Source organism: Pocillopora verrucosa, chromosome 14 (genome assembly GCF_036669915.1).
Source record: "Pocillopora verrucosa isolate sample1 chromosome 14, ASM3666991v2, whole genome shotgun sequence".
Taxonomy (NCBI): Eukaryota; Metazoa; Cnidaria; class Anthozoa; order Scleractinia; family Pocilloporidae; genus Pocillopora; species Pocillopora verrucosa.
This window is the reverse complement of record NC_089325.1, coordinates 17,026,903-17,041,319: the sequence shown is the minus strand read 5'-3', so window position 1 is coordinate 17,041,319 and position 14,417 is coordinate 17,026,903. Positions and strand designations below refer to the sequence as shown.

Below are 14,417 nucleotides of genomic sequence, written 5' to 3'. Positions count from 1 at the left end.
CATAAAATTTATAAAACAAATCGAAATGACAACTGAGTTTAAACAATACTATGCTAGTATAAATAGCTCAACAAAGTTACAGTCATTCGTGCCACATCTGATTGACAAGTATTTGAAGAAGTTTTCATCATCGCCTGAGTAATTTTGGTCATAAAATCACGAGACGATCTAGATCTCTACGAAGCCATATGTACCCATCACTTCCTCCACCCACTTGGTGACTTTGAACATATTAGCGTACACACCATATTTGTGCGGTCGCGCACATTCGTGCCCCCAGGAAACTATCCCTGTGAGATAAAAGCGCCCGCGGTGCTTGCAAGCCAGAGGACCTCCACTGTCGTATTGACAAGCATCGACGCCTCCTTTCTCGAATCCAGCGCATAGAGCCCTGTTATGGACGGTTCCGTTGTAAGATTTGACACTATTGCAAATTTGCGGTGGAACCAGGCGAACCTTGGCTTCGCGCAGAATATCAGGTTGGGCGCTGTTCCATTGGGTGTGGCCCCAACCAGTCACATAGCATTCCTTTCGCCAAGGGAATTTCATCGATGGGCGAAGGAGACAAATTGGAGAAACGTACTGATCATAGATTGCAGGCTCTGATAGACGAAGTAGGGCTGTCCATATGAAAATAAACGAACAACAGTTATAAAAGAAAAACAACTTAGCTGTTTTTTTTGTTGATTTTGAATATAACAAAAATCCGTAAGCATAATTCCGAACGAGGAGACCATTACACTCTTAAATACTTTATTTATTTTCTCATGTTTATCGTCCAGAATATTTCTTTGTCCTGCAGATTGCAGATAGTAATCGTGGTGGGTTTATTTTCAACTTAACTTAATCGTACTGGAAATAATACAGAGATAAGGAAATAATACAGAAATTACAAACATGCAAATACACGCAAGAACAGAAAAAGTAAACTGAAGGACCATTCATTATTAGGGGGACCACATGGTGTTCGTAAGAAGGGAGGAGGGAATCAGTCAGTCGCTAACAGAACACTATATGAAGATATATGTTTCAACTTAACATGTCATCATCAGAAACGTTTTGGGCCACCTGTGGTCCTTTAAGCGCTCTTGAGAATAGACAATTGTTGAAAAGGAGAAAGGGAATGATATGTACTCCGGGGGGTGCTCCGGAAGACTTTGGGGGGATCGCATAGTTTCCACAGGGAACAGAGGGGAAAACAGTCATCCCTGACAGAGAATAAAGAGAGAACTATAGAAAATTGACTGTCAATGAAGGGCGGGGGTCATTAGAGTCATTAGAATACAACGGAGTCTTAGGGGGGATCAGCTAAATTTTACTATGATACAAGCAAAATTCTCTGATCCCTCCCCCGGATAAATAATGACCGGTTCCTTAATTCCGGTTGTTAACAGAGTATGAGAGCCTTAAGTGTCATGTGACTTACCCACATCATAATCAGGTGGTGTATCGTAAATCCCTTCAAGGAACATTGACTTGTACTTTGGATGAAGGTAAATTGATTCGATTTCTCTGCTCTGCTCAAATACTTCTTTGTCAACCAAATGATGTTCGCCGAGGACCGCTTTCCAGTCTGATGGCTTTGTAGATGTATATGAATCTAATGAAAACAAGTTTATGAAAATAAAATCGGAAAAATGGTAAAACAAATACAAGTACGACATCACAAACACCATGAGTAGTCCCCTGCTTTTCGGCAAAATTCCTCGCACGAGTTAAGAAAGAAAATAAGTGAAAAAAATATGTTGTTAGCGCGCAGTACGGAACTCTTAAGTGAGGCGCAAGAAAAGCCTCACTTCCGTTGTTCCGCGCGGCGTGCTAACATTGTTTCTTTTTAGCTGAATTTTTTTTTCTTGCGTGACGGACTTCGCCTAAAATGAGGTCCTATTCGTAGTCTAGACATCACAGCTTGGAATGAGAAGAAACTGAGCGCTTCTGACAACAGAAGATTCACACAATCCTGTGTGTGCGCCCTGTAACTCTGACTTCTTCTGATGAATACAAGATATACTCACCTTTTCGCAAAAAAAGTACTTTTAATTCCTCCTTTCGAGAGCTTTTTTATACCAAAAAGTTTACATTGTTGATAAATTTATTTTAATGGCTTAAGACTTCTAAGAAAATATGAATTTGTAAGTTTTCGGTGTCTCCAAGAACGTAAATTCCGAAATGGCTGTTAGAACACTCTTCGATTGAGTGTCGTAAAACCAAAGCAATCACAACGGCCAATCAGAGGAGAGGAAAATAACCCAAAGAGCCAATGAGAACGAAAAGTAAAAATGAGCAAACTGTATAAAGCGCGGGAAAACACGAGTCACCAGGTTGTGATTGGTTTTAGTTTGGCAGCTGATTGGCTGAAAGAACGGCGCGAGGTTTTCTGGACCAATCACATAGCAAAGTATAGCAAAACCAATGCGGTGACGGATTATTTTAGACTTTTAATTGGAAATTGTACTATGAGAAAAATTGCCTCTTGTTTTACTATTTGTCTGTAGACTGTCCAATCAGAAAAAGTATGAAACTTGAGCCATTCTGGACATTAACCGCTCCTTATGTGAAAGAGTTTACTTACCGTGGAAACAATGGGTAGCCGATACAACCCAGTGAGGAGAGATAAGGGAGCCTCCACAGAACTGTGTCTGATTGAAGAGCAGAGCAACTTGCCATGGCCATGCGCCCTGTGCACTCTGGGTACCTCCCACAATGCGACGAAATAGGCTCGTTGTGTCAGAAAATCTTTTACCACACGAGGTGTGTCCTGGAATTTCAAACGGTGAAACGTTAAAAAGGTTGTCCTCTGTGCATAAAAGGTAAGTTGACCCACGTCCAAAATTTCTTAGAATATAAAAACTTGGGCCAAGCATAAACGGTTTCGCTTCCTGTGCCTGACAACAGTGAATCAAATACAGTCATACTCTTGCTGCTTAAAGGGACTGAAATGCTCTGTTTGGGAAGCTGACTGGGCGATATAAAAAAGTTTCCATCTGCAGATGTCTGATCTTTAATCTAGGCTCTGTTTGTCATCTTTTTTAATGAACCATTCGTTTAAAATTAAAAATAAAAGACAAATTAGCCTGTATTTGTGAATAGTGCCGATGGGTTGCCTGTAAGATCCCACTGGTTTCACGACTTTTAGTTTGTTGAAATTATACAGAAGTGTTTTAATCTGTGCATAAAATTTCCTAGCATACCCGTCTATTTAGCTGTGTTTTTTTTAAAAAAAGTATAGCTTTTTCCTCCAACACAGCAAACTGAGTAACTCGTCTACCTGCATTGAATATACCTTGATCAATATCTATCGTACGCTGCGATCCGATTCCCTCCGAAATTTAGTAGGTCGGGCCCATTTTAAGTTTCTTTCTAGCGTTTGACTTAAATAGCTTTAATTGAGATGCACTCCTTGTATGATATATCCAGAAAATTAGTTGATAATTGTTTCAGAGAGTATTAATTTTTTCCAAGATTGTAGTGAATAAAAAAGTTAGATCGAAAGCATTCAACTTAAGTCCACGCTTTTGTCGATCGCCTTGATTTAGTCGGCAACTGAATTTTTTGTGACATGAAGCAAAACAGTTCTGCAACATGTCCTCGAACTAAACATTCAATAATCCACCTCAATATCACTTTTATTAAAAACCTCTCATTTTCCTCAGAGAAGTTTTGTTTTGTTTTGTTTGTTTCTGCTTTTTCGTAATACAATCTTGACATATCTTTCATAGGTTTACTGTAAAATCACGTTCAGGTTCATCACGAGAATTTGGTTCGATCTGACCTCCTGAGCCATAAGTAGCTACGTTTTTCAGTTCCTTTTAACGTCCAAGGGTTTCATGAAAAAACAGTTATTCACGGCCCACCGCCGCCGCCTCCGGGACCTCTTAACACCGTCTGTTTAGCCTGCAAGCAGACACCCGTATTTGGTATTTGCCTTACAGCCCCTTTTTGGTCAAAGTCCGCCTTTTTTATCATCGGCAGCCGCTTATGGCTGTGAAAGTGATTGAGACCCCGTATGTTTGGATAAACTGAATGACTTAGTTACGAGTGCAAACAGCAAAACTCCTTGGCGGGTTAAATCATTTTGAAGTTCCGATAGTTTGGAAATAAAGTCTCTGTCCCAGAAATATCCAGAAAATGGTGATACGATTGTTGAGAATTAATCCTGTCCTGTTGGACCATCTGCGCGTGAACTCAACTTTACCGTGTGATATTATTCACCCTATAAGAAATTTATGTCATGGTCCAGAACATGAATAAAACAAAAAACAAAAAGATATAACTTACCATCGGAGATTTTGCAAAAGAAGAGACAAAGAAACAGGGGAAAAACTTGTTTCATGACAAGGACGAATGTTGATGAAGTGATCACAGTCGGTAAAACTTTGTGGCTTCCCGTTTCAATGAAGGAAATCTACCAATTTTCTCTTTGAGATTGAAACTTTAATATACTGAGTCAACAATTAACTTAGCAGCTGCAAGCTGAACCATGTAAATGATAGAAAAGTAATTTCAGGAGCGCATATTGTGCTAAACAGTTACCACTCCAAAAACATTGATTAGTCTGAGATAATTTCCATCAAATTAGCCTAGTAAATATAAAAGATTTTTAATTTACAGACCATGTTAACAATTACAGCTAAATATGATGTGGCAATTTTTCATTAAGCCGAACAGTTTTGGTCCTTTTTTCCTTCCTGGCGGTATTTTGACTTTTTAAGAGATGCTAATGAGAAATACGCCCTATTTCCTTTTAAATTTACAGCTCTTTTTATGACAGGTCTACCTATTTAAGCTCTGTTCGTGTAATGTTAATGAATTTTTGTTTTACTCAACCCACCAAGAGCGTGCATATAGCAAAGGTAATAATCAATGAAAAGACTCTTGTGATTTTTTCTTGAAAATTGAAAACAGGCCTAGATTTGCATTAAGACGCAGCTTGAAATGCAGAGCAGAGTACGCAACGAAAATATCATGAAAGACGCCATTGTTAGTTTTTCCCATTTGAACTCAATAAAAAGTAGTTCTCACCTGTGTTTGATTTTAATTTGAACCTAATTCTTGTTTGAATGAAATGTTTGTTTGTTCTAAAGAAATAAGCGCTCTTACTTTCATATCGTGCCTTGACCCAAAAGATCGAGAAATAACTTCGAAACCTCTCTGAAAGCTCAATGTACAATTTTCCATTCTGAAAGTGTCGAGGGCTTTAAACTAGCGTTTTTGTTCGTTTGTTTTTTTGGATTTGATACCATGGATAGATTGGTAAGGACTGGCCTATTCGCTGTTGAGAAGTGTAGAAGGGATCATATCTTGTTTCGTGAAAAGTTTGGCGTATTTGCCTGACCGCACAGTTAGTGTTTTGTTACCCTAACCCTATATTTCTAAGTTTATAAGACCAGTTGCGCTGAAATTAAGGTTAAAAATCGATTATGTCGAATTCAATCGAGAGCATTTGGACAAAGAATATTTAATTGAGAATAAGATAGGAGTACTTATCTGCAGCCACACGGTTTTGGGTAAATAAATGAACAACGATACTTTGCATAGATTAGGTTGGTAGTTTTCATTTACCTAAATTTAGGAACTATGCCGAACAACTGCCCAGCATAGTTACATAACTGGTGTTAGCTTAAAGGAAAAAGATCCGCATCTCTCTCTCTCTCTCTGTTTTTTCATAGAGATATAATTCTCTAACATTGATTTCACCACGGCTCATATCACTGTCAAGTGTTATCGAGGGCGGAGGTCAAGAAACCTCTCACGTCGTTATGACTTCTAGAGTGCCGCTGGTTTAAAAGATTGAATATTTTACAGTACATCATGAATATATCCTACATTTTTCTTTCTTTTTAGTCGTAGAGAGGCCACAATATGCTCACAACTTATTACTTGCGCAACTGAGGCTCGGTGGGAGACAAAAATTCAACAAAATAAATGACTCGCAAAGCAAACCAAAAAAACCCTCACGCATACAGACGTATAAAAAACGGTTTTATTTCGGTAATCCGTATTGAAAAATATGGTTTTCCCCAAACTACTGATTTTTCATTGTTTTACACAATAAATGCAACTCTCCTGAAATAATAGATGGGTAATAATTGTGAGGTGAGAAAGTTTTTCCATCAGGTGAGGACTCTTTTTCTGTTACTCGGTTTTGTCCGATGAAAGAAGTATAACACTGTGCATAAATTTTGTGGAGATTTCTCACCAAATTTAATTAAAAAACCGTGCTGAGCGACTGTTACAAGCGTTAAAAGGGAAAGGAAAGCGTGTCTCCCTTTTATATCAACTCACAATATTTTAAAATGGTTTTTATCATGTTCCAATTCATATTTCCTTTTAAACAAAATAATCTAAAATCATAACACCTCTTGTATCATGCTACATCATTCCACTCGAACGAACTGTATGAAACTCAGAGGTTTCAATTAGAGGCGGCAACTGGCGGCCCGGTCTACTGCCGCCTGTAAGATCTCTTACTGCCGTCTTCTAAACTTCGAGCAGATTCCAGTATTCGGGTTCCGCCTCACGGCACGTGTGGCATGACCGATGAATTTTTCTTTCATTTCATAAAAACCCAAAGATTTCCCTATAACGTCGCTTTGAAAAGTCTGAAGAGCACTCAAGAAGCTCGAGTTGGTCTCGGCTGCGCCTCCAGCAACTCTCACGCATCTTTTACGCTCTCAAAAACTTCCCGTGTGCTTACATATGTTTTGGTCCTCGATGAACATACGCTGACGTATGAACCAGTTGTTAAGTGTTTATTTTAAATGGAGTTTAGTCGGCTTCCACAGAACTGGCCGAATAAGAACTGCTCTCTCAGTCTCGAGAATTTTGGTTAAAACGACTGCAGCGATAAATGAAACTCAATCCATGTCGAGCTGTTACAATCCAGCAGCAAATATACCTGATAAAACCCTTGCTTGCTTCCTTCTATTTTCTGTTTCTTTGGCTAGAAACACCTTCATTGAAATAATTGTCTTCGAGACGAAAACTCTGAAAAAGCCAATTAATTTGTTGATGGTTAATATGGCCATATCCGATATGTTTGTTCCGATTTTCCTGTTTCCTCGTATTTTAGTTTGACTTTACACTCGCACCTGGCTGATATGCGGTCCGCTTGGTCACGTGTTATTTTGTAAGCTGAGTATCTATCCATCGAACATGTCCTCTTCTGTGTCAGCTTAGAGCCTGGTTCTGATAGCAGTTGAATTTCTTCTTCGTTCCCTATTGATCAGTTTAAAGAAGTGTCGGCGCTCTATTCTCCTTACTTAAGTCATCGTCATAACTTCCTCATAACGAGTATCTAGTGAGGCCGACGCATTTGGAATGACGCATTTGGAGAGTTCTCGTCGTTCAGAAACTACTCTATGGCAACGTTATAGTCTATCATGTCCCTTTGGGTTTGGTTGCTCTACTTTACTTTTCTATCGCTTCAAAAATCAAATCTCAGAAGGTTCAAGGAGAGTTATCTGTCAACGAAACATGGCAGCGTTTGACGAGAGAGCGGAAAGTTCTTAAACTGTCCGTTGCCATCGTGTTGGGGCTCGCAGTATGCTGGCTGCCTCTTAGTGTTGCATGGTTCATGCTCTTCAACTCAGACCGAACAATAGCATCATCTTGTGGCTTCTTTTACTTCTAGTCTGTTGCCCTATTTCTGACGATATCGAACTGTGTGATTACCCTTAGGATTTGTTTGTTTCGGTGACAATTATCGTCAAGGTCTCAAGAATCTCATCAGTCGCTCTTCTGTTGACCTTGGGACTAACGAAGTTGCACCGCAGTTTGAGCCCTTAGACTATTCAGACCAACCCCAAAGATTTCTTTCTTTCTGATTTTTTCGTTTCAGACTAAGGAAAATTCAGCAAGGTAAATTAAGATCTCACAAAAGAAATGCGTTAATTGAAAAACAAAAATATATGTTTGAATTATTGATTAACAAAAAGAAACTGTGTAAAATGTCAGCTTGATGTCTTTTTAAGACATGATATATCAAAATAAGAACTAGTTCTGGTAAAAAACTGATTAGTTACCAAAAGTGGCCTTTGGTAATCATTAGTAACAGAGAGACGTGACAACTCCCTCTACTCGTACTGAAAGTAATAAATAAATATCGAGTATTCTCGTCTTCCCTTCCAAACTCACTTACCTATGATAATGTACATATTTAAACTTATCAAAAGAGAAGCCTTACCCAAACCGTTGTTTGAACTTTTTCTCAACGATTATCTTGTGTGGTAAATATCATTCTGGGTAGTTTTTTTTAAATCTAGGGGTCTAGTCGAATCCGGCGCATGACTGTTACAATGCCGGAACGATGGAATGCACACAAAGAATTTACCGCTAACGAACTTACGAACCTGTAACTGATTCGCTAGGTATAATTATCGCATGGCATTCAAAGCTCACAGCTTTCCTTGAGCCTCACTCTTAGAAAACTGTTCGCATCCCAAAAGAGATAATGTTAGCGGAACCCAATCTCGTTTTCAAAAAGCGCAAAATGAAATAGTTGTTTTATTAATTCGAATAATTCTCAATGCACGGAAAAATTTTTTGTTTCCAGCCAAAGGAAATTTAGCGTAATAACGTTTGGTGAAAATCATTTTCCATATATAGAAATTTTTTTTCAGGTCCTACTTACAACTACTAGTTTCAGTAGTGTTCTTAGCTGCGAGGATCTTCTAATTTCATCTTTCCACCGCAGTGCAAATATGTGAATTTTCATATATCTAAAAATCTTGTTTCAATCTCATTGCAGAAAGAATCGCTTGCACTTTGCTTGTTTTCTGCGATTTTTTGTTTCATTTACTGGAAAAATCTTCATTGCAATTACTGTCTACAAGATACTAAGCCTGAGAAAACCTATCAACCTTTTTAACGATGCATCATGAAAAAGGGGGTGTCCAGCTTTTGACTTGTCGTAACCATTTTCAGAGATCTGGAAGCGTGTTAACCGAGTGCTTCAACGTTACGAGATTTATTCTTCCTGCTTCTTTGTTACTTAAGAACTCAAGAGTATGTCGTAAAGAAAGTCCAATTTTTGTTTCAACCTTTGCAAGAATCATGTTATAAAAGTCACGCAGGTGGGAAAAAAATTGTGGATACGTCCCTGATGAATATATCATGAACTTAAAAGGACTTTCAGTTGAATAGACTAATAAATAAGCACACCGCTTTCAATTGACGCATAGGACACATTGTCTGCCGGATACATTCAATAACAGAAATTGCTATCCGCCAAAAATGTTCTCGCAAATCCGAAAAAGTCAAATTCTTTTAAATTTTCGTACATTTTTTCAAAGTGTACTGATGAAATCCACGTAGTTTCAAGAAACGGTCTCCATCGAAAGATTCCCCTTTATTGCAGAAAAAACTCTGTCCTGTCCAACACGATCAAAATTAGTCGCGATTTATCTCCCTAGCTCACTACTTTTTACTAATCTGCATGCTTATTTTATTTTGTATACTTTTCACGCCTTTGATACTCCGTTCTGTAAAATCAATTTCCTTACCTAACGATGTTTCGTTTTGATTTTAATTTTCGTCGATTGTTGAACTGGCGCCCAGTAATTTACAAGGTGTGGTGCTGTGTGGTGCTTGAGCAAGGGCGACGGTTTTTTGACTCGATCCCTGTTGATTATCATCAGTGTTCGAGCCCGATTCATTGCGAATTTTATTGTAGTATGCACAGTGGAGTATTCTTGTGAACTCTAACCTAAACAACGGATTCATTCCGGCGTAAATGAAAGGATTAATAGTGTTGGACAAATTCAAGAAGAAAGCGCACAAAAGTTGAACATTGCGAGGTACTTTTCCTACAAAGCGTACCAGGATGGTAATCAACCAAGCAGGAACCCAGCATAACATGAAGGCAAATACTACGACGAATAATGACTTGCTTATTCGGATTTCATGTGCGCTGAAATCGGCATTCCGTTTTTGACTTTGATGGGTCATTGCAAAATTGGTGTTGTGTTCATTGATCTTTCTGGAGACTTTTCTGTAGCTGAAAATAGTCACCGCCAGGGGAAGAAGGAAAAACAAGCCAATAACCACGAAATAATGAACAATTTTGCTAGATGCAGCCAGATGTTGGTTCAAGCACGAGGCATACTCTGGCACAAATTGAAAGCCTTGTAGACCAGCCAAGCGGGAAACCAGGATGTAACAAGCAATTAAGCCCCATGTAAAGGCCAGCACGAGGCGGGATCTTATTGGGGAGAAGAACCGTTTACACTCCATGTCTGACTTGCATATTCTTATGTATCTGTTAACTGCTGTCAAACCCATCGTCACAGGTGAAACGTACACAACAAATAGGCTGAAAAAGGCGTTTATCTGACAAAATTCTTTACCAAAGGGCCATCTTCCTGAAATGAGCACTCCCGCTGCAAACGGCATGACGAAAATGGCGCTCAAAAGATCGCTGATAGCCAACGCGATGATGTAAATATTAGTGGTAGTGCGGAGTCTTGTGTTCCTGTACACGGCTATACATACCATGATGTTGCCTCCTAGAGACAGAATATTCAGTGCAATCATAAAGCCGGACTCCACGATGGTCAAAGCTACACTGCGTGATGATAGATCGACCATTTTATTTGGAGCGTTATCGTTGTTGCCGCAACTTTTGCTTTTCGTCTATTATTTCAGTTGATGAGACGAATGCTTATCCTAAGCTGGTTTCTAATGGGCTTGTGTCAAATGAAAGTATGTTGGCTCCCACTAATTTCTGAGGAAACCTTCGTTCAATTGGTTCCCCAAAACGAAAGGTGTTGATTGTAGCTGTAAATCAAAAAAAGGAAGGCCTTATATTAACCATAAATTTCAAGCTTCTCGGACAGCTGGAGGAGTGTTTGACTCACCGATGATATTCAACATGATTAACATCCTGCCAAGCGTAAGAGTTGAGTTTTGCTATTTACATGTGTCACGTTCTCAATTAAATTAATCTTTATAAAGGCATCAAAACCAAACAGAACCAAGGCATTTATTGGCAGGTACCATTGATCCTTCAAAGTAAGACAGGTGATCAAATGTAGATTGTTTTTAGCTCGTCCCTGTCCATTAAGACGGTAGCGCAAGTTTTCTAGACCATTCATAGAGAGCGATGGAGCAAAACATTGTAATATTAAACCGAATACTTTCGACGCTCTCTAGAAAATTGCACTTTCGTTTTTGTAGCCAGCAGTAGCTTTAACTTAGAACATTAATTAAGATTATTTTGCAAGAGAAAAAAATCATTTGATTTTATTTGGACGTCGAGAAGATGATTGTTTATTGTTTACACGCCAACTGACAGACTGATGTAACTTTTTAAATAACAAAAACATGTGTAAGAGATTTCTGCGTCAAGGTAGGAGCACTCTTTTGCAGCCACTAAGCTTTGGGCAATGAATAAAGTATATGATACTTCGAATGAGATTCTGAGGAAAGTTTTCACCTAAACGCTTTTAAAAACCGTTCTGACCTCAAGGATTCGTTTGCATGTATAGTTCTCTAATATTGTTTTTTGTAACCGATCGTATCGCTTTTTTTTCATTTTGATAACAAAACGAATTACAATACCAGTTTTAGACCATTCTTGGCTATTCCATTCCCGCTAACTTTCAAGTGTAATAAATCAGCTTTCAGGAAGTTTCGGTACAGACTGCGAATTAAAACTAGAAATGAAATAATTTCTGGAGAAGCTTTATCAAACATTTCTAATATATATATGTAAAAAATGAGCTTTTTTTTCTTTAAATAGAGTATAGAGAGGCTTCAGAGTCAGACAAAGAACTGCTGGCTAAAGAAGAAACTGATCTCACACTGAGTTCTGGCGTCTGGCGGAGAATGTCGACTAACGTTACCAAGACAGTGAATGGAATACAGATCATGTCGAGCTGCTTCAATCCCGCAGCTGAGAGAATTGACGAAAACCCTCAGAAAGCCAATCAACGTTTTAATTGTAAATATGGTTATGTCCGATCTACTGTATCCGATTTTCCTGCTTCCAGAGAAATTGATTACCTTGTATAGCGGCTCTTGGCTGGTCAGCGGTCCTCTCGGTCAAGCCCTGTGTAAGTTGAACTACTTTTCAAGGAAAACTTCCCCTGCTGTGTCAATTCAGAGCCTTGGTCTGATAGCTGTGGATCGATTTGGAGCTGTGGTATTTCCTCTCAGTTCACCACTCATCAGTTCAAAGCGGTGTCGGTTCGTTATTCTCGCCACCTGGATCAACGCTTTCGCTGTCTGGGTCCCAGAACTGTTCGCTCGGAAAGTTATCAAGTACCAAGGAGAGCTGGTGTGTGTCCGACAGTGGAATGACACATTAGGAAAGTCTTTGTCCTACGAAAACTATGCTGTGGCAATAATCGTGGTATTCCTGTGCGCCCCTTTGGTTTTGATTGGCCTACTTTACTTTGGTATTGCTTTAAAAATCAAATCCCAGAAGATTCCCGGCGAACAATCAGTCAACACGACAGCAAAACGTTTAAAAGCAGAGAGAAATGTTCTTAAGATGTCCTCTGCTATTGTGTCAGGGTTTATAATGTGCTGGCTGCCGTACAGTATCTGGTGGTTTCTAACCCTCTATTCCTCAGATATATTATCATCTTGCGGTTTCCAATACTTCATAGGTTTTGCTTTTTTCCTGGCACACTCAAATTGTGCTATGAACCCCATCATTTGTTTTGTATTCTGTCGAAATTATCGTCAAGGTCTCAAGAATTTCTTCGGTTGCTTTTTTGTAGGTCCGTAGAGGGTTGATAAAATTGTATCGTAGTTTGAGCTCCGAATTGTTGTATTTTATTGAAGACCACTCAAGGATTAAGTTCGCGCGAAGCTTTTTACACTGAGACCCACAAAAAGTCAACCAGCTGACGCGAAACCTCTTTGTTGAATAACGGGGTCGAATTGTTGATTGTTCCAAATTTCAGCCATACATTTTATTTGGTTTCACCCACGCATTTAAAATTTTCGAACACTAAGCTTCAGAGAAAATATATTAAATTCTATGTTCATGATAACTTCCTCCAACCAATATAGGAACTTGCGAGTAGTATTCGGGCATTCTAATTCGACGAAAGTCGGGAAGTCGGAAGTCGGAAGTCGGAAGTCGGAAGTCGGAAGTCGGGAAGTCGGGAAGTCGGAAGTCGGAAGTCGGAAGTCGGAAGTCGAAAGTCGAAAGTCGGTAGTCAAAATTCGGGAGTCCCTCCTCGGCTTTCGTAAATTTTATAGTATAGTGTCGAGTCTCACTGGTTGATCAAGAAAAACTGCAGCGAGCGAAACCACCGAAATATGTGTGGCTGAAACTTTCAGTACTTAAGTCCTTTGGTTTCCTTCATTTCCAAAATCATTCAAGAAACAGAACTTTGTTTTTTTTACTCCTTTTATTTATCCCTTCTGTTCCTTTTTTTTTCCTTAAATCTTTTGATTTACAGAGCTCTTTTCTATAATCTAGTTTCGGCGACATCATTATGATCTCCCCTCCAATAAACATGGCTACTTTTGCTGTGCTATCCATTTGTCAGAGAACCTCTCGTCCATTCCCTCGCGTCCGAAGCTTCTCGCTTCCTTCTGGGCTTCTGCCCTTCTTATCCTTCTGTCAAACTGTAAATATCAAGTGTAATAAAATGTATTTCAGCCAACAGTGGACTATTTTTAACACTTAAATCCACGAATCTCAGCTTAGACGCTGCACACTACTTACAGAGGGTCGCTTTCTAATTCGACTACTTCAAAAACTTCGTGGTTTCAGGTATCGAAATACCGTTCAGTTTCATACAAATAAAATCAAAATCTTGGATACTTTGAGGAAATGAAGAATAACTGAGATTGCAACGATCAAAGCAGCGAGAAAAGATGTGAGGCAAAATGATTTAAAAAGAAACTCCCCTTTTACTCATGTAAACGGAATCGTATATCTATAACAACATCCTCAGAAGACTTTGTTACAAAAATTAGTGGGTAAATTTTATAATTTGGTTGAATTCTGTTGTTAGGGGCCTTAAAGAGCCTGGACGAGAACGGCGAGGAAGACGTCAGTTAAAAAATGAATGGAAATTTTTAGTTAGAATTTTGCGGATGGCCGGATGTGTTTACCGTCTCTTACGGCGCCGCACCTCAAGTTCACTGAACTGTCAGCTTAACGTATGTAAGCAGCGTTGAGTTTCAAATGGAAACTTAAATAATTTGCCGTCAGGATTTTCGTTCTGAGACCGCGCATATTTTAGTACCCTTTCATGTTGTTGTTTTGCAGAGGACGGCTTAGACGATGTACAGAGTTTTAAAACGCTCTCGCTAAACGTTTTTCTGCTTATTAGACGTTTTGTTTTACTACGTCCTCATTGGTGTTACTGTTGTGATTTGCTCGAGGTCCCTCAGAACTATTCTCTCTGAACTTTGGAAAACACGCATGCCGTGGATAAAGTCGACTTCCACGT

At 39.1% G+C, this 14,417-nt stretch overlaps 2 protein-coding genes across 2 annotated transcripts; both read right to left on the bottom strand.

The window, feature by feature from the left end:
- Positions 1–168: 168 nt before the first annotated feature.
- Positions 169–4,376, bottom strand: LOC131772561 (plasminogen-like). The gene is made up of 4 exons (XM_059088501.2): positions 4,279–4,376; positions 2,573–2,758; positions 1,427–1,600; positions 169–620 (listed from the first exon to the last, which is right to left on the bottom strand). The coding sequence occupies exons 1-4, from the start codon at positions 4,331–4,333 to the stop codon at positions 169–171; spliced, it is 867 nt and encodes a 288-aa protein (XP_058944484.2). The 5' UTR covers positions 4,334–4,376.
- A 3,387-nt stretch (positions 4,377–7,763) lies between these two features.
- LOC131772746 (melatonin-related receptor-like) lies at positions 7,764–10,587 on the bottom strand. The gene is made up of 2 exons (XM_059088698.2): positions 9,504–10,587; positions 7,764–7,841 (listed from the first exon to the last, which is right to left on the bottom strand). Exon 1 carries the CDS (start codon positions 10,585–10,587, stop codon positions 9,526–9,528), a length of 1,062 nt encoding a protein of 353 aa, XP_058944681.2. The 3' UTR covers positions 7,764–7,841; positions 9,504–9,525.
- Between the last annotated feature and the right edge of the window lie 3,830 nt (positions 10,588–14,417).

Coding starts and splice junctions, on each gene's coding strand:
- LOC131772561 (XM_059088501.2), bottom strand. CDS start 4,333: ATGAAACAAGTTTTTCCCCTGTTTCTTTGTCTCTTCTTTTGCAAAATC. Junction 2,759..4,278: donor CTTTTGCAAAATCTCCGATG/GTAAGTTATATC, acceptor TTGAAATTCCAG/GACACACCTCGTGTGGTAAA. Junction 1,601..2,572: donor GGCTACCCATTGTTTCCACG/GTAAGTAAACTC, acceptor TGTTTTCATTAG/ATTCATATACATCTACAAAG.
- LOC131772746 (XM_059088698.2), bottom strand. CDS start 10,587: ATGGTCGATCTATCATCACGCAGTGTAGCTTTGACCATCGTGGAGTCC.